This window comes from Chlamydotis macqueenii, chromosome Z, assembly GCF_036417535.1.
Source record: "Chlamydotis macqueenii isolate bChlMac1 chromosome Z, bChlMac1.mat, whole genome shotgun sequence".
Classification (NCBI taxonomy): domain Eukaryota; kingdom Metazoa; phylum Chordata; class Aves; order Otidiformes; family Otididae; genus Chlamydotis; species Chlamydotis macqueenii.
In genome coordinates this window covers 39,205,546-39,229,285 of record NC_141593.1, presented here as the reverse complement: position 1 = coordinate 39,229,285, position 23,740 = coordinate 39,205,546, and the positions used below count along the sequence as shown (strand labels likewise).

The window sequence follows — 23,740 nt, the reverse complement described above, 5'->3', positions numbered from 1 at the left end:
AAATACTTTAACAGAAGCCCTTTCTTTTAATATCCATTATAAACATATTTCAACCAGCTAGTCAGCTTTCACAGAAAAAATGTCACAAAAAAAAAAAAAGCAAACATGAAAGAATTACCTCTACAGAATAAGTTATTTGATAAGGAAGAAGATTGCGGAGAAGAACAGAAGGCCACAAATGAACAACATATGGAAAATCCCACTGATCTTCTGTACATATAGAAGATGTCAATGTGTCTTTTACAGGAACAATATTGATGATAAGTGAGTGGTTATTTGACCTCACAGATTGGCATTTCCTTTGTAATAAACTGTCAACGTTTTTCATAATTTCATCAAACGTAATTCCTTCACACATATCATATTCTCCATCCACTCCATTTTCATTGGCTAGTGGTTGCAAACTCAGTATGGATCTATAAATGAAAATATTTTGTAAACACTTAGTATGAGATTGAACTTTCCAATTGTAAAAAGTACTACGCAAAACTAACATTCTAGTATTATTTGGATTTTGGAAAATTTCTGACAGCAATTCAGTGCCTATCTTCATCTTGCTTCAAGGAGGAAGCAAAAGGTGGTCTAGATCCCAGAATTTCATTGAATTGTACCAGTTGAGGTTCTTTGTTCCACACCTCCACACACTTCCCTTGAAAGAAGGGACTCTTGGAGATTCTCATGACAAGGGTATCAAATCTTTTTACATGTGCTGTTATATTCCTGTTCCGAGAAAAATGTCTGGATAAACAACTCACTCTTATGACAGATCTGTAAAAAGTACCTTTCTTTCAAGTCACATAAAGCATCAAGTTTATGGATTATTTACACACATGGCTTTTGTAAGGCAACTGCTTTAATCCAATCAGCTGCTCCTTGACTGAAGATATTTGTTAGTAAATATTTCCTGACTGCCTACTGGAACTCACCCGTATATCTGTGCAATAAATGTCACTAAACCTTATTTTAAAAACTACAGATAGTTAGAAATATTAATGAACTTATATTATCTACAGTAAAGTTTAACTTACTTAATGAAAAAGACAGACAGCTGTCATCTTAAGAAAAAATGGAGAGAGTATTTGAGGGGAACAGAAGGAAAAAGTCTCTAATCATAAAAAAAACAATCAAACTTATCTGCCTAAAAGTTGGTGACAGTTCAGCTAAACTGTACATACAAACTCACTGAAGCTTTAAGTGGCTACTAGCTTGAAGGTGCTAATAGCATAGCTATGCTCGTAGCCAAGACCCAAGACTTTCTAAACTTTACAGGTCTCTTTCTACATCTGTGATAGAGTTTTAATGTATTCATTTCAATTTTTCACTTGAGAATCACAAAAATCACAAATGAGTCCACCATGAAAAAAAGTCTATACCATGTGGACAACAACCACTGTTTCAGAAGTACCTGGGCTCAGATTCTTAAAGAAAATTAGCTAATTTAAAGTTGTTCAGTAAAATGGATTTCAAAAGACTTCCAATTCAAGAATTAAATAGCACTCTGCTTAATTCAGACTAGATGCTCTGAGAAGATCCTACCCAACAATAACAGCACAGTATTAATTACAGTCTTAGGTAGCAAAGGGAATATATATTTTTTTTACAGTAATTGTATGGATATAATAATCAACAATGTATAAACATATTCCATGATAAAAGAATAATGTAATAAAGTACCTGTAAGAGGACAATGGTATGTTGAACTCATTTTCTGGTGAAGCAGTTCCTAAACATCTTCCTTCCTCAAAAATATTTAACGGGATTGAAAAATGATTCCTTATCTATGTGAAACAAAAATCCAGCAACATATATTAGGAAAAACTCAAAAGATAAACAGTTTTGAGCCTAACAGAGCCCAGAATGAGAACTCTCTCATTGTTCATCTTACCCATTTACCATTCAAGGTCAGGCACTTCAAAAGAAGTGTTTCTTATACCAGCAAATCTCCTTAAATTATTTAGTTATGCAGTTTAATGCTATATTTGAATTACAAAATTAATACATTAACTGTAAAACTCTTTTAAAGGAGAAACATAAAGCCTTGTAAAACTAAAGACAAGTACATCTGAACCACATAACCTTCCAAAAAACTTTCTCCTAAAAATGTAACAGATACAAGGGCGTGTGGGTCAAAATCCACATGGCAGAAAACACAAGGGATGTCAAATATTTGTTTAAGCTTAAACCATCAACACCCATTATAATTTGGGGGCTATATAGTTCTCTTGTTCTTTGCAAACATTATTTATTAAATTTCAGGGTTAGTTTAATGGGATTATTATCTCTGGAGGAAAAAAAAAAACCTAAAATTTAATTTAGGGGAAAATAAAACAGTAAATCTGGTTATTAATCAAGTCATAAACTAAACCACTCTAGGCAAAAGCAGCAAGTGAAATGAAACAGAGACATTATCACTATAGAACACTAACATCTGGATTATTCTTGTACTTGTCAACTATATAATATCTGTCAAAAATACTATTCAATCAAAACCATGTATGCTCAAAGGGCTCACTCCTCAGCTGACTTGGTACTAAATTTGAAATTCATGTATTAATGGTACAGGATGAAGAAAAAGAAATAATCTGATAGTAAGATAACCTTGCAGAACCAAGGTAAGGTTAAGAGAGGTTTGATCACTTCACACAAAGCAAACAGTTTAACAAGACTGAAATTAGAACTAGTACTACAAAATATTACTGATGAATTATCTTGATGTAAAACCTAGTCCATTTCCATCCTCACCCCATCTCCTGTCTTTGTCACTTTGAAAAAGCTTTTTATTCTTGAAAATCTCTTCTAAACTACCTTATAATAAACGACAGCAATGTTATATGAATTGTTCAGATAAGTTTTTAAAATATAGTTTTAAATGTTTATTTAAAGACTACAGGATCCTCTTCATTCATTAAAAAAATCAAAATAAAAATGAAATTACAACGTATGGAAATATAATAACCTGTATAGGAGAACGTATAGTTATCATCTTGCTTCCTTCAACAGTATCAATTTGACAAACAATGGACCTTTCAACACCTGATTCTTCATGTCTCACTCTATAAATACATCGACCCACTTTTGTCAATGGAATCTTTTCCACAGTGGAATGACTATGTGGACCTAGAATTTACAAGATGAGAAATGAAAGATTCAAATAGAGTATAAAGACAGATTTGAAAGACAGAAATGTGCAATTAATAGAATTTTCTGTATTGTTCAATCAATTATTTGAAAGACAGAAATGCATTCAATTGAATTTTCTCTATCATTCAATCTATTATAAAAAAATTTAAAGCAGATGAAAAAGTACCATCACTGCTTTAATATACCAGTCTTCCAGTGTTATGAAAAAAAACCAGTAAAGATTCTTTTTTTCCCCCACAGGAAAGAAGAGTAAATGAGTCCATCACTCAAATATTTAAGTGGGTTTTGCCGCTGCAAATAAAATTAGTGCCTAAAGATAAATGTTTACAAGACGTAATGGCTTATTAACAAGGTACAGCTCATATAGATTGTGAAAACAATTGAATTAATAAATCATACAGTGAAGACTGGTTTGAAAAATCAGTTTTGAAAAACTGTCAATTGTAACAACAAATAAACTTAAATTGTTAACACATACACCATTGAAAACAGCTATATTTTAGTTTTAGCTTTAACTGTGTTTAAATTATTTAAAACAGCCTTTTCTTAAAAACATCTCTCAAGAGTAGCTTCTTCTATGAACACACATTATACAGGCCTTGGAATTCTAAAAAAAAAAAAATTGGTTTTGCGTGGCTTAATTCTGTATAACATGTGACTATAAACAAAAATATCTGATTGCAGTAAAATTATGAAACAAAGATTAGTTACCTAAATAATTTAGCATAGTAGAAAATTTATGACACAAAAATTAACAAGCATGATATGTGTAACTTTTAGCTGCGCAGACTAAAGCAGGATTTCAAACACTGCCATGCATCTAGAATCCAAAGAAACACTCCTTTTATGTCATGTAGTACCTCAATACTTATTGACCTGTACAAAACACAGTATTATGCATTATGCAGTATATACAAAAACAGAAGATGTATGAAGTTTGGAACTTACAGATCTGAATGTAAAACCTCTTGCTACTTAGAGTTGTCATTGCTGTGAACTGGTCGCTTTCATTTTTAGTTCTGACAAATTCCATATTTAAATTCTCTCCATCTCTCAAATGAAATATTTTTGCTCCAAATTCAACATTAAGGACGCTAAAGGAATCACTAGGTGACACAGTGACGGGAAGTCCTAAAGAATTTGTTATTACAAATGGTGCTCGATCTTTTTTGAAGATGTCTGAAGTTCGACTAGCTGCTTCAGCAAAAGCCTAGAAAGCAAAGTATAGATACAAAACACAAATACACTGAATAAAACTTCATCAAGATTATAGGTGCAATCATTCACTAAAAAATTCTGACACCATATAGTTAAGCAGTCTTTCTTACCGTGCCCAAGTTACTCAACATTTGTAGCCCACACTTGGATAGTGTAATGTTTAGCTGGTCTTTTGAGGAAACGTTTATTACTGTTTTATATTCTGGAATTTTGTAGTTTTCTTCTTCTGCATCTGATTCAACCAATGCCTTTTTCGCCTTCTTTTTCATCTGAAAGAAGATTTTTAAAGAATTCATATCTGATCAGTCCTTCTGTAGAAGCAAGTTTCACCTTAAGACTCTTTCTCTCCCTTTCCCACTTCTATGTCCTGCCAGGATTTTCCTTTTTTTTTTTCATTCCTGTTTTTATTCTCAAATAAAAACATAAGACAGAGAGAATAAAGGAGGCAAGAGGCAAAAGATGTATTTGAGAAGTCAATGAAATTCCGGTAACAGTAGGTAAATTTATCATTACTCAAAAATAAACATAAACTTATACACTAACTACTAACATATCCAGTAAAAGCTGTGTGAAAACATTCATTTTAACATATCTAATAACATTGTGTTAAAACTATTATACATAATTGATTTCCTATTTTTAAAAACAGTAACTACAAATTTAGTCTTTATTTGTTTCTGTTTCTGTTCTGTTCTGTTTCTTTTTATATGTTTCTGGAAATTATGTATTTCCAAATGTTATATTTCAATTCCAGGCAAGAAGATGGGAGGTTTGACTCACTATCTTCTACCTTTCTCCTGCATTAGGTCTCGTATCTTTCCAGGAAATTCTTAGGAATATTTTTAATAGCAATTTCTTAATTGCAGTATCTCAGTCTTTAATATTTACCCTTCTGAGGTCATTACTGTAGAAAGCTGTTTGATAATGACAGTCCTAGGAAAAAGGCTGATCTTCCACTCTGAGCAATCTCTCAGGCTAAAAATACTTGAAAAGTTTTGAAAAGTCAGAAAACAATGCAATAAAACAGTTAAGACAAAAAGGGGGGGGGGGGGGGGGAGGTGTCTCCCTTCCTTAGATAAATGCTTATCTACTTTGAGACCAGAATCTAGACTATTTCCTTACGAAAGACGGAACCGAAGTAGTAAGAGCATAATTTCCACAGTGCACTTTGTGATAGTCAATAAAAAGGTATCCGTTTTTCCAATATGTTTCGGCTACAGATGCTACCATGGAACAAGGTGAGTGGTCTTCTATCTTTCCAAAGTCACTGAATGCAATGCAATGCACCGAATAAGCATATGACCTAACTTTAGGGAAACTGATATAAAGCCATTCTTATTATCCAGTGCAACTGGAACCAAATCTTCTTGCTACCTGAAAGGTAGTATCATTTAAAATATATGAGTCTGGATCTTCACTGCTGCAACAGCTATTTTCACTCACTAATTTCAAAAAACAAAAACAAAAAAAAAAAAACCAACCAAACAAAAAACCCAAAAAAAAAGCCAGTCTCAGTAACCAACAAGGAACAAAATTGTTAGATTAGTCTCGGCAATTGTTAAAATTATTCTCTTTGACTTCCTAAGGTATTGAAATGGAAGATTGGAGATTTGGAAAATATACCTTGATTTCAAGAATCCATGGTTTGAATAAATCTGTCTTTTCAACTTCTAGTGGTTCAAGCAAAGGTTCCCACACCCCAAACATCTCATTAAAATAGTGCACCTATCAAAATACAGAAGTCAATTAGGAAATTACATACAACTGTTAAATCAATGAAAACTCTACAGATTTAAGTTACTTAAAAGTCTGATTTGCAAGTATATGCATTATTTTTGTAATAGAAAAGATTTACAATCACATTGTACTTTCAGCTCCCACCATAAGATGAAGCAAATGCATTAGAGAAATAAATGAGGCATTTAAGTCTCTACCGCAAAGACTAACTTCCAAATAAGTGGTATAAGGTGTGCCACTTAAAATGTCATTTTGGCTTAAACTGCAAGCACTGGAAGTCCAAAGCACTATAAATAAGAAAGACAACCAACAATAACCACGGAATTTTATATCACTAATTTCCAAACATGAGCCAGCTAGATGTTTTATGTACAATACTACTACCACATAGTATTGTATAGAAATGGCATGAATAAGATCCACTGTAATCTTAAATTAAGATTGTAAGAGAGTTTTAGACAGTTGCTACTGCAAAATTTAATACTGATGCCACAGGCCTTTGGGAACCTGTATAGAGAGTGTAAATCTAAGACTGTATAACACCAGTTACTGCCATTAATATATTACATCTAATGCACTCGATTTTCTTTTTAACTGCCTTAACACCTTACTCCCATCCTGCTCGCACAACATGTGTCTGCAGGAGTTTAGTCATCAAATACACAGATTATTTTTCTTTATTGTCTAAATAACATAATAGGTTTAGTATCTTAAAAAAAAAAAAACTTTTTTTTTCCCTTATGTAGGATTCCTCACCTCTAGCTCAAGACGAGAGCGTAGGTTGATTAGAGTACTCCAGTTTTTGACTTCTCCAAGAAACGAGGACTTGGCTAAAAGCATTGGTACAGTTCGGTGCCCAACTCCAGCTTCAAGTGTCAGAAAAACAGATTCTACATTCATCTTTAATGACTCTCCTGTGGGAATCAGTTCAGTAGTTGGATTTGTATCTTGATTTTCATTTGACTCTTCAAGAAACCACATTTTCAGATTTTTTATATCTTTCTTATTCCACAAGTCTGGAGGAATTTGACTAATCTCTTCTTCTGATGTTTCTGCAGTTTGATAAAGGCCTGATGTAATAGTAATGACTGTGTTTATGATTATTGGTGAAACCTACAAATAAGAAGATGGAATAACTGGAAATGAGAAGCTAGTACAGGAAAGAGTCAGAGACTTTCAGACACAGAATTATAATGAATATGTTACACTAACATTTGAGAACTCATTCCTTTCCATAAGCCACAGTTCAACCTATTCAGATTTTCAACCTCTGCCTTTCTTCCAGATGAGAGCTTTCTAAACTACATCACCCAATGCTCTACCTGAACACTTCAAAACTTATCTCTGCACATCAAGCCACTTTGTAAAACACAGATTCCAAAAGCAGAGTGCTGTGACACAATTGTTAATTTTCCATTTTGTTTGTTTTCACATGCTAATCAGGTAGGTGACATAATGAAGAACAGAAATAATTCCCCACTTTATGTTTTTGGTTTTTTTGGGAAGGCTTTTGGTTTTTTGTTTGTTTGTTTGCTTTGGGGTTTTGTTTTGTTTTGGTTTTGTTTTTAAGAAACATATCCCACAAGTAATTTCAAAGCCCTCCAAGCAGGAAGTAGCAGAGAACTAAAAACACAACAGAAGTCTACCTACTTTTATTGTTAGAGACTTAATCGTTAGATCAGCTGTCTGTGGATTAGTACCTGACTGTTTCATTTCAAAGAAGAAGTCACAAGGCTGTAACACCTATACAAAAGAGTAAAAAAGCATGTTAAATAGAGGGAAAAAAAAACTTTAAAAAAATCATATCCTTTTAAATAGTACACATCAAAAGTAACGAAGGGAAAAGTTACCATTATTTGGTTCTTCAAAATCAAGAGTAATCTGAATACTAATAATGTATTCAAATGTAAATGGAGGGCAGGGAGGGGAAGTTTCAGAAGCATCACCTCAGCCATTCTCAATCATTAAAGATTCAAATGTTAGCTACAGTAAAATGCATTACACTTCAGTAACTCCACTCTTACGTAAAGTCTGCAGATGTCTTCAAATACACCACATCGTCATGCCTGTGACTTTTGAGGAGAACCAAACTTTTCAGTTAAGGGCAACAGAGTAACAACAGTTACAGTTTTCCTGAATAGACATATCACTGTCTAAACCACAATCACTCTGATCCAGCTTTATTTTACAGTCAGTTCTTGCATACTCCCACTAACCAAGGTTTACTAAACCCAAATCTAAGGTACACTATAAACAAAATCATAGTGCTATGTGATTAATAAAGCACTCAGAGGTAGTTGGACTCTAATGATACGGTATTGACAGGAAAATTTGCTCTCCAGTCCCTACTTGAGAAAATAAGTCTTTCAAAAACAGTAATTTCAAACAATATTGATTTTGCAACCTTTCCTGACTCCTCTGTGCTGGGGGCATAGAAACACCCTGAATCAGTTTTATCACACTTTTCCCAAGTGAGTTTGATCTAACAGAATTTTTTCTCCATGTTATTATTTTATCCTCTGCTGCTTACATTATTTTTTTTCTTCTTCTTCTGTCACACAGCCAGGAATGAAAAATAACATTTTCTTTAGACCAAGGTACATGTGAGAAATGTACAGAGAGAACCTCACCACTTGTGCTACTCTAACTCCAGAGGCTAGTTTCCTGCCTATCTGGGGAAACCTGTTCATCAGAAGGGTGAATTTGTCCATCACAAGTGTCCCCAAAGTTTAGGTAATATAAAATTTTCACATCAGTATCAGCCTTCAGAAATCTTGTCATCTTCATATAACCTCGTATCATACATTTTCTTTCTTGACTAAAGGTGGCCATGGAATGTCATCTGAATTTCTATTTCTCTGTTTTCCCAGACTGAAATCATATTGTTTATAGAAAACCTGAGTTCAGAGATTTCCTTATGTACATGTTTTCAAAAGGGTAGTTATGCTGCTACCTGCATTTTTGACCTCTACTACTCTCTTGAGAACTTTCTGAATCTTTCAAAGAAGGTGCTGTTTTAAGCATCAAAACTCAGCTCCTCTGAAGTTATTTCCCTCTTTATCAGCATCCTTTTTTTTCCCTCTTTATTTGCATCCATTTTTTTTATTCCCTCTTTAACAGCAACCTGTCAGATAGAGTTTTTTTTCCTCCGTTTCTACAGTTTGAGATAAAAGATTCTAGCAGAAGATATTCCCGTAAGAGGGAAAGCTTGTTGTGAAGTCTAATTGCTTTCTACAAAGCTAGCCTCACTTGTTCCAAATTCGGCAACTATGGAAATGGAAGTCAAGCAACTTCACATTGTCTTGTGGCTATAAGTGCAAGTGCATCACTTCCTCAAAGACTAGATCATGGCAACCAAAGACTGTGTCTACCCAAGGAGTAAACCGAGCTGCTAGAAAGTATCTGATAAGGAGATGAAGTATAAGTCCCAGTCCTTTGTGCTTATAGCTTTAGTTTGTCCTATGTAGATCCATAAAGTAAACAGGCATTAACGCAGAGCTGAAAAGACTCATTCTTCAAAATTCATGTGTGGTTTGAGGAGAGAGATAACAGTCAGATATGTTGTCAAACTGAATTTTTTCTCTGCAACAATACTATCATTACAGTTAACTAAGGTACAGTCTGCCACAGAAGCAGAAAAGCTGTAAGCAGTACCAGGAGTCAATACACTCCCACTTGGCCAGTAACTAACAAGTCTGATTCTGTTGCCAAAATACAAACAGACAGTTTTAATATAATGGATCTATCGACCTTCACACAAAGGAATTTATGGAGAGCATACCATAAGGAATGTATTTCATAACACATAATTCCCACCCTGTCTGTGACCCTTTGTTATTCACTTACATAGCTATTTAATGCAAAGTTTCAGACTGAAAGTATTTGAAATTTACTACAATGCATTTGAAATAATGTACACTCATAAAATTCTATTTATTTGGCTTACATGCAATATAACACATTATTAACATTTTACTCCTCTAGGCTCTTAATTTAGCTTGTCATACAAAGTAAACCTCAAAGCTACAGATTAAGATGATGCTTTTTGGCACATCAGACAAAAGAGAATAAAAGCAACAAAATAAGTTAGCCACAGAATTTTACTCTTATGTCTGTAATATACATTCTAATGACAAAAGCTTCAGAAATAACTTGCATTCTAGTAATATAAGCTACACAGCACCTTTTCAGTACAAACTGTATGTTTGCAAACTTACCGTAGTAATGTTCCCTTTCCTTTTTTCTGGAAGAAATGGGCATGCTTTCATTTGTATCTCTTTAACAGCAGCTGTCATGCTGTACCTTTCAGGGCTATTTTTAATGAAGACCTCACACTGTGCTGTAACCACCAATGCAGGAGCATCACTTCTTGTTAAATCAGCCACAAACACGATCTCCGGATTTTTAACAACAATGTTCATTTCCATTGTAGATACAGGCTGCACAGGTGCTTCAAAAATACAAATTAAATAAGATTAATTTTTCAAATATTAGATTATCATTATTTACATCTCTCTTACAAGTTATAGAAAAGTTTTAAAGATTTAGTGATAAGATCTATTATAACATGTCAGAAATCATATAGATCCCTACAACTGACTTATTTCTAGGCCCATCACTGGAGGAACAAAGTCATTAAAGCTCTAATTACTTTCAGATATGACAAAAGATTCCACAAAGTTTCTTGATCAAAATGAAAAAGGTTACAGTATCACCACTGTTACTGTTTCTGACACTAGCAAATGTATCAGCTTCACTAAATATCTACATCATTCCACTATGATAGGGTCTTATAAAAATGCTGGACACATTTTCTGCTCTCTGGAGCAGCAAAACCCATATTTTTCTGTATTACAATAATGCAGCACTTGCTAGTGCTTGACATAACCATGTGCAGTACCAATACACTTCTACGTAAGACTTCCTAATTTGTTTAGATTTTGTTCATCTACGAAATAACCACAGCAGGCTTAGTTGACATGGACGCAACTAAGATAGTCAAGGTACAGGAGAATGAAAACTAAAAAGGGACTTGCTTTGCAGACTTGATATGAACTACCTGAGGCCTGGAAGTATAAATAGCCCATTTCCTGCTCTGATGCTCTAATGGATTAATTTCTGATGTCAAGTACAGGGTCCTGCACTAGAAAGGCTAAATTGAGCACTGAAGCTCTAAGTCTGTTTCATCATGAAGGGAGAAACACACATCAATGAACATGTGAAACCACAACATTTCTAGACAGCAATATCTAAATTCATATCCAAGCATAATATTATATCCTACATCATTCTCAGGAAGAATGAAAGTTATAATGGTGGTAACCATCACTATAAACTTGGTTGAGATTGCAAAGATAGGCAAGCAAGTCTAGAGTGTGCCAGCTGTAAGTGTCTTTTCCATTTTATTTCATTTTAGAAATAAATTTCTAGATATTTCCTTTGTCTGGTAGACAAAGCTTCATTTGAAAATAAAGACCATGGGGCATGAACCAGTTTCCATGACTCAAAGAAAGAAACATCAACGGTTAAAGAAGCTGTTCTATACACACAAACACAGGAAATAGCATAAAAAGAAGTATTATCATTTTTGAAATAGTATTATAATATCAAAATTAAATGGATAGTTAAATACAAATTTTTAAATATTTCCAGTATATACCTTGCTCCTTTAAAGGTAATGACTGTCTGAGATTTCTCTGTGCAGCAGCACTTTCTGCGTTAGCCTTTAGGAATATATCTGCAACAGTACGTAGGAACTCCATGCTTGCACAAAGGTATATCTCTTGAACAATCACATCAAGAACAGTACCATCTCTCCCCTGCTTATAGCTTATATCCACCATAACTTTCTTTTCAAATCCATGTTTCATTTCCACCATCCTGAAAGACCATTAAGGTGGCATTTAATGAGACAATAAAAAAAATCAGCCACAAATACTGAAAAACAATCAAGATTCTCACTCCAGCTGCAATACATTAACAAGAGTGAATTTAAAAAGTAACATCAAAAACTTTAAGACATGACCAATAAAAATAAAAACATAAATTCTGTAAGACTTCCAAACTAACTGCACTCCCATACATTGGCAACTAAAGGTGTTCTTAATTTTAACAAGTCAAACCATCACAACTCCTTGTTTACCTATGAAAAAGATTACACTTAAGTCTGTCTTAGCCAGCAGTTTACTAAAGCTGAAAGTGAAATTTGTTTCCATGTGCTTTTATTAATTTCATATTTAAAGTTTGTTTTATTTCATATTTCATGTTTGTTTCTAGCATTTATATGGGTCTCTCATAAACAATATATGGAACAAAAGGCAAGATAGACACATAAATTCTAGAGTAACATGTACTTTAAGAACCACCTACACCAGAACAGTTGCAGTTTTAACAGAATACTAAAATGGAAACATTGGAACTCTTTGTCAGACTCCAGTGAACAGTAATTTATGCCAAAATACAGACCTCGGTGTAGCCTTCTGGACTGATTGTCTCTTGTCATCTAATGTACAGTTTGCTAGCTTGACTGAAGCATTCATTGAACCATCTGATAACATTTTGACAGCAGCTGACATCAAAACTAACTTAAATTCTGCAAGCTTCAAAAGGTCATCTCTCTGATCCAAATCTGTAACCTGTTTAAATCAAATGAAAGTATGTTTGTAGATTTGCTTACAGGTAACAGAAACAGTACACAGGTGTGATCAGTTAGAATAAAACTGTATATAAGATTTCTAATAATAATATACTAAATAAACCCACTAGTAATTCAAAAGACAACAAAAATCAGTAACATACAGAGAAAACTGGAAAAAAACCAAAGCTTTATCCTTTTATCCTACCAGCTTGTGAAAGCAAGTTTACATTAGTGAGAGGGAGAAAATTTAAAAGAAAGTAGAATTGTCATATGCAATTCTGTTTGGTTTGCTGTTTAAAAATACATAGTATATGCAAAGATACCAAATAAGAAATTAAGTTTTTTCTCTTATGACTATGCAGTGTTTCGTTAGATACCGGAAAATTGTTAAAAATATAAAATAACAGAGGATAAGTTTACAATAAAATATTACCAAAATTTTAGTCAGAAATTTGCTGACAAGTTTTGTAAATTTAAACCAAGAAAAATAAGAATGCATTCATACTGTAATACAGATTTTAAATCTTTCTCCACAATTTTATTTACATACGTGTGTTTGCAACTGAAGAATATATTGTATTCCTCTGCATTTTCTCTTCCCAAACTGTACTTGAAACTAAGAAAAGTTTTCAGCAAATTTTTAGTCAGATCACAGATGCCGCCACATATTATGTACTACTACCGGTTATTCTCTTTCCTGTAATATCTGCCACATTATTTAGTTAAAATAGCTGTTTATAATTTCCATCATGTTTGTGACTATTGCTAGAAATCACTTTCTCTACTCATAAATTAAACTACTCCTGTTCAGAATTTCCAGGACTCTAAGCAACATTAAAGTTGTTTCGCTTTTCAATCAAAATTATATTTACCTGTTTTGAATTTGGACTATACAATACTAAAGTCAGAGAGTCGAATCTGAAGTCCAGTTTTAGTGTTGTTTTTATTTTCACAGGCGAATGCAATTCCACCACAGCTGATGTCACAACAGTTATACCTTTCAGAAATTAGAAAAATACTTAATATTAAAGAAAATTATCTGACAGCAAGTAATAAAAAAAAAACCAAAAACAACAAATCCACAATAAAACAAATCCAACATCCTCACTAATGATTATAAAGACAACAACTTTCCTTCTCCTCTGCATGTAAATCCATCCACACTTAGAATATGTTCATCATGCTGTCTGTAATTATTTTTAGCAAAATCACACAATGTTTGAGAAAATAAAATACTCCACTTAAATATTCTAGGTGCAATTTTTACCATCTTTAAGACATATATGTACAACTTCCCTTAATGTTACACAGTACTGTGTGGAAGGATGTTACAAAGTTTACTTTAATCGGCATTTAGAATCACAGAATAGTTAGACTTGGAACGGACCTTTAAAGGCCATCTAGTCCAACCCCTCTGCAAGAAGCAGGGACATCTCCAACCAGATCAGGTTGCTCAGAGCCCCATCCAACCTGGCTTTGAATGTTTCCACAGATGGGGCATCTAACACCTCTCTGGGCCAACGTTCCACCACCCTCAGTGTAAAAAATTTTTTTCCTAATATCTCATCTGAATCTACCTCCTTCTATTTTCAAACCATTACTCCTCATCATATTACAACAGGCCCTACTAAAGAGTTTTTCTCCATCATGTAGGCTCCCTTTAGGTACTGGAAAGCCACTATAAGGTCTCCCTGGAGCCTTCTCTTCTCAAGCCCAACCCTCTCAGCCTGTCCTCATAGCAGAGGTGCTCCAGCCCTCTGATGACCTTCCTGGCCCTCTTCTGGACCCTCTCAAACTGGTCCACACTCTTGTTATGTTGGAGGCTCCAGAACTGGACACAGTACTCCAGGTGAGGTCTCACAAGAGTGGAGTAGAGGGGCAGAATCATCTCCCTCAACCTGCTGGCCATGCTTCTTTTGAGGCAGCCCAGGATGTGGATGGCTTTCCAGGCTGCCAGCATGCATTGCTGGCTAATCTCAAGCTTCTTGTCAACCAACACTCCCAAGTCCTTCTCAGCAGGGCCACTCTCAATCCATTCTCCATCCAGCCTGTATTTGTGCCTCGGATTGCCCTGACCTATGTGCAGGACCTTGCAGTTGGTCTTGTTGAACTTCATGAGGTTCTCCCAGGTCCACCTCTCCAGCCTGTCAAGGTCTCTTTGGAGGATATCCCTCCCCTTCACTGGGTCGATAGCACCACACAGCTTGGTGTCATCGGCGAACCTGCTGAGGGTGCACTCTATCCCGCTGTCCATGTCGCCGACAAAGATGTTAAACAGGGCCGGGATCAATACGGACCCTCGAGGAACACCACTCCTCACTGAGGTTATTTTTTTGTTCATCTTGGTTGGGTTTTTTTGTTTGTTTGTTTTGGGTTTTGTGTTTTTTTTTTTTTTTCTATTTTTCATATTCAATAGAAGAGTCCAGCAAAAGAACCTTTAATTAAACCTTACTCGCTTTTTTTTTTACTGTGTGCTGAACAATTTATGATGCCTACTGAATAAGAACAACTTTTAGGGATGCCATCATTATGACAAGACAAACAGATCTAAAACTGAACAGCAACAGAACGAGGATACACAAGAAAAAGAGTAACATAGCAACTTTCCAAAGTTGGGATGTTATCAAATTTAGCTGACAGATTTTTAGGTGCTCACTGCATTACTGCCAGTAGAATAAGACAATCTGTATATTAAAACGCATCATGCTACAAAACTCACTACAGTAGCCCTGTTGCTCCTATTCACTCTCATTATTGTTGGGTATAGCTCAAAACACCATGCCAAGATACTAGAGGCATACTGTTGAAAACAACTGAGTCTGGCATCCTTTCATAAAGGCATTTTGAACAGGAATAATAAATTGACACTAATACCTAAAAATGCTAGACCACACAATTTCAGAAAAGATTACCTGCAGAGTGCTGTGAAGTACTATGCATATCACTACAATGGCTAGTCGTATCTTTTGGTTCTGGTAAAGATGTTGATGCACCAGAGCTTCCACCTATATTTTCATTTAGTGTCCTCAATATTGTGGTAATATCTTCCTGACTTAGAATTAGCTTAAAAAAAAAAAAAAAAAAAATTTTATTAAACTCTGAACAATACAGTCCATACAATTTTTGGCCACTAAAACCTAAGTTCAAATAAACAGATAAATCAAATTAATCTCATCTGAGTCTCTGTTAAGGAAGCTAAATAACCACATAAAATGTTTTTCTCAAATCTACATAACCGCTTACAGTAACTTCTAGAGATCAGAGGTCATTCACACATTACTTTTGTTTTGTCCGTAAACTTTCTTTACAAAGCTACAATTTAGAAACTGAATGGTAGATGTCATACACTAATAGTTTGATTTACAGTCACCCCAAACTGTTATCCGCATTTAGTCATGGTACTTTACAGTAACAGTTACTAGTTCTATTTCAAAATGTGACAAATTGTTTTTTCTCATACAACTGACAAACTTTATATTTTTTTATGTTAAATTTAAATGAGCACATGCACTAACTCATACTTTGGTTTGTCATTGGTAAGAATTCAGCAGGTGATAGCGCTGCTAATGAATAGATCAATAAAACCCAGCTTTGTCAAATCCTTCTTTGAAAGATACTGACAAGTAAAAGAAGGTTACAACATTGTACTCATTTCTAACCAGCAGAGTTAGATTAGAACAGAAAACTTTTCACTTCCTTTTTCCCTATGAAACAAGAAAAGCCACTCTACGTGTATGTCTTGAAATCAAAGAATACCCTAAGGAACTTGTATCTGTATGGACAGAAAAATCAATCCATTTTCCACAAATATTTTAACAGCTGCTTTCAGAAATTAGTGCTTACATTCATAGGCTTGAGTCGGCCAGATATTTCAATATCAGGAACTTCATTATACCAGGCAGCAGCTAAATTCCGTTCAACAGCTACTTCCAGATTGAGTGGCTGCAGCAACTGTACTTCAGTTTGTAATGAACCGTGCTCATAGCACGATCTGTGAACAGAAACAAAATACTCCCAGCTGGACATACTTCACATACACATTCTCGCACACACAAATACATTTCCATTTTTCCCTCATCATTTTGAGTAGTACTGTAAAACAGTCTTCCTACTACTCCCAGTATCTCTTGGTGGAGCCTTACTCTATCAACTAGGCTTCTTTTAACGGCAGGGATTAGATATTAGGCACATAGCAGGCACTCAACATACTTACTTCTTGCAAGATAGAACCTTTTACCTGCTTCTCCACTGGAGAATAATTCCTTCTTTTTTCAGTACCCTTCAACTCTGAAAATCCCCTTCTTCCCTTCCCTCTCCCAGTCCCCTGCACCAAGGTCCATTTTCAAACATCTCTTCACAGCTACCTGTCTTGTTATGTTTCCTGCTGTGTATAGCTTGTAAACCTCATAAAAATAGCTATTTACAAATCGGTATAACTGTTGCAAAGTAGTGAATGTTACATAAGTCTATTATTCTAGACAATATTCCCTAAAGAGATATTTGCATCTGTTAAAAGATGTGTAGATTGCTATTTCTCCTAAACCACATTTTAATTGCTTTTACAAATTCTTTATTAATTTGCTGTTATATTTAAAGATAATAGTCTATCCGTCAACCACCAACCATTAACTAATTATTTTGATAACAACTTCTCGAAGTTGTCCAACTGAAGTATTCCGAAAGGTCTATATGAATGTTTTAAAAATCTTGATACTACATTACCTGTATAACTTTAGTTCACTCAATTTCACCGTCATAGAGTCAATAACAGGCGGGAGGTTATACCGTGTTTTTGTTTTAGCAATAAAGAATTGGTTCTTCACAGTGATCAGACCAAGATCAGCCACTAGGACATTCGCAGACATTGCTGACTGTGGAACTATCACAACAGGCGCTTTAATATTGATATCTAGTGCCAAACGGGAACTACGGTCTGCCAGCTCTTTTACACCTGTAGCTGCTTTCTCTGCTGCTTGAACAGTTGCCTCAGTAAGAGCTTCCTTGGCAGCTTGAAAGTTATTTATAAAAGCCTAGGAAAAAAAAAAAAAAAATACAGCTCTTGCGAAATTTAGTAAAAATTACACTACTTCAAAACCACTAAGAATCATAGTTTTTTTTAAACAGAAGACCATCTTAAGATACTATTTTTGCTATGCACTTTAATAGGATAATCTCCCCCCCAAAATGTGACAAAGTATAGATATATATATATAATAATAAATATCCATACTAAGTATTTGGCAAATCAGATGGTAACAGCAATGACATTGTAACATGACTTGTATGAATTATGTTTTATTTACTCATTTTTATGAAGAGTAAAAGATAGATTTACTTAGCAGAATTTATGGAAAAGTTATTAATTTTCAGGGTTTATTATATTTCAGCATTACAAACAATAAGCAGTGAGTACATCTAAAAGCTACCACAGCTCATTTAAAAAGAAACAAAAAACAAAACAAAACTACTAATAGCAGCAAAATTGTTGCTTAGCCATTCACTCCACAGTAACAAACATATAGAGAAGAAAAGTAAATAGCCCAGCCACCAGTTCCAGTGAAGTTTTTACACTAGTATATAAGAGTTCTTACAGAACCGGACATCACTCCATATGGGACGCTTTATCCTCTTCTAGCTCTGACACTGTTACCTGAATGCTAAGGAACAGTACCTGAAAAATTTAACTTACCAAAATAGATGAAACAAACTTGTTGACAAAAACTACTTGAATACACCCAACAGTAAGGTAAATACGATTGTCAACAACATCCATATTTGTATAGGCAACGCCATCTGTAGCATTCACATATGATATCATTCTGAAGTTGAAGACTTCTTTGCCGGTGATGTAAAGAGCCTAAGGAAGGAAAAAACTTACACTGGAGAAACAGAGTTCCAAAATAAAATGTAGTACCTCACACTTCTAAGACATTTTTACTTCAAATATCTCAACAATTAAAAAAAAAAAAAAAAAAAAAAAAAGAAAATCTTTGAAATAGCTGAAAATTTGCAATTGGAATCTCAGCTTCAATAGTTTTATCCATTAACATCAACAAAATAAGGAGTGTAATGAGCAGCTGGGCATCACAGTTGCACGAAATCAATGTCAGTCTAACAGTCACCACTTGTGGGGGGTGAAATCAGCGTGCCTATAGAGAATAATGCTCCCAGCAAACACACAAAACACCAGTTAAAAAAAAAAAAAATCACAATTTAAAAGTTGAGTCCACAAAGTAAGTTCAATTTAGCATCTGTATTCCATTTAGAAATTGTCATAGTTTAGCCCCGCTCGGGACCAGACTACACAGTCTCTCTCTCACTCCCCCCCACCCTTCAAAGGAATAGGGAGAGATAATATAAGAAAAAAAGGCTCAAGATTTGAGATAAGAACAGGGAGAGATTCTTAAAGTTACCGTTACAGGCAAAAAAGACTAGACTTGGGGAAAACAATTTATTATTATTAAAACCAAAGCAGGATAATGAGAAAGATACCTTCCCCCCACCCCTCCCTCTTCCCAGGCTTAACATTATCTTTACCACCTCCCCCCCAACCCCCAGGAGGGGAAGAGGGAATGGCTTTATGGTCCATGGTCAGTTCATCGCTTGTCGCCTTACACTGCTCCTTCCCCCCAGGGGAAAAATTCCTCACATTCCTCCCCTGCTCCAGTGTGGGGTCCCAGCCACGGGCTACAGTTGTTCGTGAACTGCTCCGGTGTGGGACCTTTTTTCCACAAGGTGCAGTCCCTCCAGAACAGCTGCCCCAGCGTGGGGCCTTCACAGCCCACAGCCTCCTTCAGGCATCTGCCCGCCTCAACGTGGGGTCCTCCCCGGGCTGGATCTCTGCTCAGATCTCTGGCCCAGGGTGGATCTCTGCTCCGCCGTGGGCCTCCACAGGCTGCAGGGGCACAGCCGGCCTCACCATGGGCTGCACCACGGGCTGCAGGGGAATCTCGGCCAGGAGCAGCATTACTCTGCCCCCTCCTTCTTCACTGACCTTGGCATCTGCAGCCATTCCTCTCACAATTAATTCCTCACAATTGGTAGGCAGATGCCTCTCAGGTTCTCTTCACATCTCCTCTCCACTTCTTGCAGCTGGGCTGGGCAGAGTTGGGCCCAGATGGCCACCTGGCCAAAGGCTGAGGGCTGCAAGGCCCACAAGGCTTGCGCCTCCTCCTCTCTGTCCCTGCTCTAGCCTCTTCACATCTTCTCTTCTTTTTTCCTTTTTCCTGTTTTTCCCCATTTTCAATACACCATCACAGAGGTGTAACCAGTGAACGTTCTGCTATCAAATAGCCAGCAGTGGGTCCACCCTGAGTCCACTGGACAAAGGGGAAACAACCTCTAGTTTCTTGCAGAAGCTGCCATCATAGCCCCGCCTCACTAAGTAAAACCAGGACAGAAATGAATGATACATGCAAATACATACCTTTTTATACAGTGCCATCTCATCAGAATCCACAATAATGATGTTCTTTAATTTTGCAGTCACTTCTGTTGCTGCTTTCTTCATGATCACTTGGCTATCCAGACCTCAGGGGAAAAGAATAAAAAAGACATACAAAATCCAGGAACTATTCTGGTTACAAAGTTCTGTGCTTTGTGATTAAAGTTTTGTTCCTACCTTCAATGTGAATTTCAGCTATTCTATGTTTTTTCTCTCTAATAAAGATACGTAAACAGGATAAATCTGCACAGATATTGAGGTCAATAACATCTTCATACTTTGATTTTTTTGATGCTGTGGAAAATAGACAATAATAGAAGTTACAGTTGTTCAAAAAGATGTAACATTTTAGTATCCCTTCCCCAAAGCCTAGTTTGTATCAAGTCTGTAGCACTAACAAAATGCACTGCACTCATACTAGCAAGTACGAAACAAAGGAATTGTATATACAGGAGTCCTCATGTGTTTCACAAACTGTGGTAATCAACATCAGTGTTTTATGAACTGCAAGAAATATATTAAATATTACATCTACACAGCATGATGTAAAATTAGAGATAGTGTATTCAGGACTAAGCAGTTTATCTCAAATAGTGGTAACACGACAGCTACATTAATACACTACTCTAGCTGGTCCCTTAGTTCATCATCTGCAGTTAACGGTCTTGTTTAGATATGGCAGGTAACTTTTTATTAAATCTCCACAACCTACATTTTCTAAACCTAAGTTATAAACATGAAAATACTACTCAAATAACTAGACATTAAAGAGAAAGGGCAGTGGGCATCCTCCAAAATGTTATAAACATGAAAATACCACTAATATAACTTAGACACTAAAGAGAAAGGGCAGTGGGCATGCTTCAAAATGAGTATAGGCCTTTCAGAATACAATTTTTCCCAAAATTGAATAAGAGTGAAAATATTCTGTATCATGTTAACAGAAATTATCTCTGTTCATTTTGAGTGGTAGTGATGCCACACTATCTGCAGGTACAACGCGAAATACAGAAGTCAACAGGTAAGGGACTCAACTAGTAGCTTAGTCCATTTTCTCTGAAAGTCAAATCTAAAGTAATGTTATACGCTACTTCACATGACAGAGGGAAATATCATACCTTGTATTGTGGGACTTTGAGTCCTAAGTGCTGAATTCTTACGGGTAATCTACACACAAAGCTAAAGGTAGCAAAACTAAAAGTAAGAAACATTCCACAGCCTAGCTTTCTAGATGAGATATTACCTTCAAGTATTGGGTGTATGTATGTTAAGTCTTCTCAGCTCTCACAATTCAGCTCCATAAATACACCAGCTTCAATTACAACATTTTATTGTACATTGCTAACAGAAGACAAGCCACAGTAAATTAACCAGTAACTACTCTCAGTCAAAGTTTAGTTTGCACAGAAGTGTTGGGGAGATGGAGGGAAGAGAATCACCTATGAGAACTTTTCAGCTCTGTGAAGTCTAAATTGTTGCATGTTAATACATAAGAAACTAATTTAATCCTTTGCCGCCAATAATACTATAAGATACCAAACATCCCCATGTTCACCTGCAGAGCAAAATGGTTCAAAGCTGAAGAACCACAGCTCTCAGTAAGCCACAGAACAGAAACCTTTAAGTTCACACACTATCATAGGTACACAAATACTGTTTCATCTGGTGTTCAAGTATAACTGAAATCCAACAACCACCACAAATGAGAACAATCTTACACAAAAAAGTAATTGATAGACTTACAAAAACAGAAAATACGTCTGTTTTCTTCCTTGCTTAAACAAGTGAAGAAAGAAGAATGAAAAAAGAAGGGGAAAAAAGAATAAAGAAACTTACTTAACTTCTTAAGAACATCCTTCTTCTCCTCTATTTTTTCATGGACCACTTCTTCTGCAACTTTAGTTTCTTGTTTGGGTAGAAGATTATTCAGATAGTTCATAGCATTCAGTAGAGCTTCAGTATGCAAATGAACATCTAGAGATGAAAAGTTCACCTAAAAGAACAAGTTACGCTTATCCAATATGCCTCTCTTCCCAGAATGAGAAAATTATGTTAGGAAAAAAAAAGAAAAATGTATCATACCTTTATTTTCTGTAGAACATTCTGATAGGCAGTTTTCAGTTCTGGTCCATTAATATCAGCCTATTCCACCAAAAATGCATGCAAAACAAAACAAAAACAAAATCAGAAGAAGTTTCATTAGAGAGAATTTATGTCAAAAACTTAAGATGTTCAACAACTTTAGATGTTTCAACAACTTAAGATGTACAAGTTAATCTGCTTAGGGAGCGGACAGACTTTGCACAAGACATTCAATATGTTAAGGAATGAAAAAGTAAGGAAAATTATCAACAATTGCTCAGTAATACCGGTCTGTTCATTCAATTAAAAGTTAAATAAACTGGCTTACAATTCAAAATCAAAATCTGTTGTTTTCTCACCTTTATGTACTCCAGAGTGAGAAGATCATCTTCTACATTATCCAAAGTAGTAATTATATAAACTGGCTTGTCATTATCATCTTTAAAAAACCCCAAAAGAATAAAAAAATATTACATTTTTAAAAGAAATAAAAATGACAAGTTTTTGAAAAAACCTTTTAATAATCTATAGACTACAAACTAGGATACTAGCTGTCATTACTATTTAATCACAAAACTTATCCTGCAGACCTAAAATAGTTAGAGGTCTCTACTAAAATAATGAGCATTATAACATCTTCGCCAAAGCATTACTAAGAGAATGAGCTCCTGAATTACTTTTCCTTTCCCCCTGCCTTCACATTTAATTTAGGAAGCAAACCTTCCTCAGTTGACAGAAGAAAGCCCTAGAGGCTTTCTGAAGACAAATTCAGTGTTATTTGTGAATAATTTTTTTATCAGACTGTAAATACTCACCCATATACTCTGGGCACAGCAGACAAACTTCACGAAGAAAAGCACTTGCAGTCATGTCAAATGTTCTTAATTTAAGTTCAGTGCCTAACCCTACAATATCAAGCTGCAGCACAGGTGTCTCAGTATTACCAGTAAGACGGCATAATTTAATCAAGACCTAAAAAAACCCAACCAAATAAAAAAACAAAAACAACAGGAAAAAAAAATTATCTTCTGAGGGAATTATATGATCATATATTTACATACATTTTACTGGTTGATGTGTTACAATCACTTAACTTCACATAGCAAAGGACCTGTATAAAACGAACAGTTCACCAAGCAAAATTGCTAGAATACTGTTTGCTGCTATTTTAACAAATATTTCAACCATGGACACATGTAATATCAAAATTATAGTTACATGAACTAATTTATTTTTTAAAAAACCCTGTAAAGCATTTAATAATGTTCAACCCAGTCAAACTAGATTTTTCAGTCAGCATAAAGAGTTTACTGATTTTATTAGCATTTCTTTGAACTCTCCTAGAAAGACTTAGGTTCCCAGGCTGAATATCAGGTCAGAGGATTTCCTACTTTTTCACCCATGCATGACAAAAAATTTGTTAAATAAATACCTAGCTGAGCTGCTGTTATCTTTCACAATGAAAGCAAAACAAAGATATG

The 23,740-nt window shown here is 35.2% G+C and overlaps 1 protein-coding gene across 6 annotated transcripts in view; it reads right to left on the bottom strand.

Annotated features, from left to right (window-relative positions):
• The window catches only part of VPS13A (vacuolar protein sorting 13 homolog A), a 111,854-nt gene that overhangs the window by 42,362 nt on the left and 45,752 nt on the right, over positions 1-23,740 (bottom strand). For all 6 annotated transcript variants that reach the window (XR_015261430.1, XM_086770323.1, XM_086770325.1 and 3 more), the window contains 22 exons: positions 23,075-23,231; positions 22,619-22,698; positions 22,260-22,319; positions 22,014-22,170; positions 20,355-20,471; positions 20,160-20,263; positions 18,423-18,590; positions 17,456-17,763; positions 16,577-16,724; positions 15,646-15,796; positions 13,606-13,730; positions 12,562-12,731; positions 11,756-11,976; positions 10,314-10,546; positions 7,747-7,839; positions 6,853-7,209; positions 5,983-6,084; positions 4,470-4,628; positions 4,090-4,351; positions 2,957-3,117; positions 1,675-1,778; positions 119-416 (listed from right to left, as the gene is read on the bottom strand). Coding sequence is in view for 5 of the 6 variants with exons in the window: in XM_086770323.1 (XP_086626449.1) it covers positions 119-416; positions 1,675-1,778; positions 2,957-3,117; positions 4,090-4,351; positions 4,470-4,628; positions 5,983-6,084; positions 6,853-7,209; positions 7,747-7,839; positions 10,314-10,546; positions 11,756-11,976; positions 12,562-12,731; positions 13,606-13,730; positions 15,646-15,796; positions 16,577-16,724; positions 17,456-17,763; positions 18,423-18,590; positions 20,160-20,263; positions 20,355-20,471; positions 22,014-22,170; positions 22,260-22,319; positions 22,619-22,698; positions 23,075-23,231 (3,735 nt within the window). In the remaining variant the exon portion in view is untranslated. The remainder of the gene's footprint in view (positions 1-118; positions 417-1,674; positions 1,779-2,956; positions 3,118-4,089; positions 4,352-4,469; positions 4,629-5,982; positions 6,085-6,852; positions 7,210-7,746; positions 7,840-10,313; positions 10,547-11,755; positions 11,977-12,561; positions 12,732-13,605; positions 13,731-15,645; positions 15,797-16,576; positions 16,725-17,455; positions 17,764-18,422; positions 18,591-20,159; positions 20,264-20,354; positions 20,472-22,013; positions 22,171-22,259; positions 22,320-22,618; positions 22,699-23,074; positions 23,232-23,740) is intronic.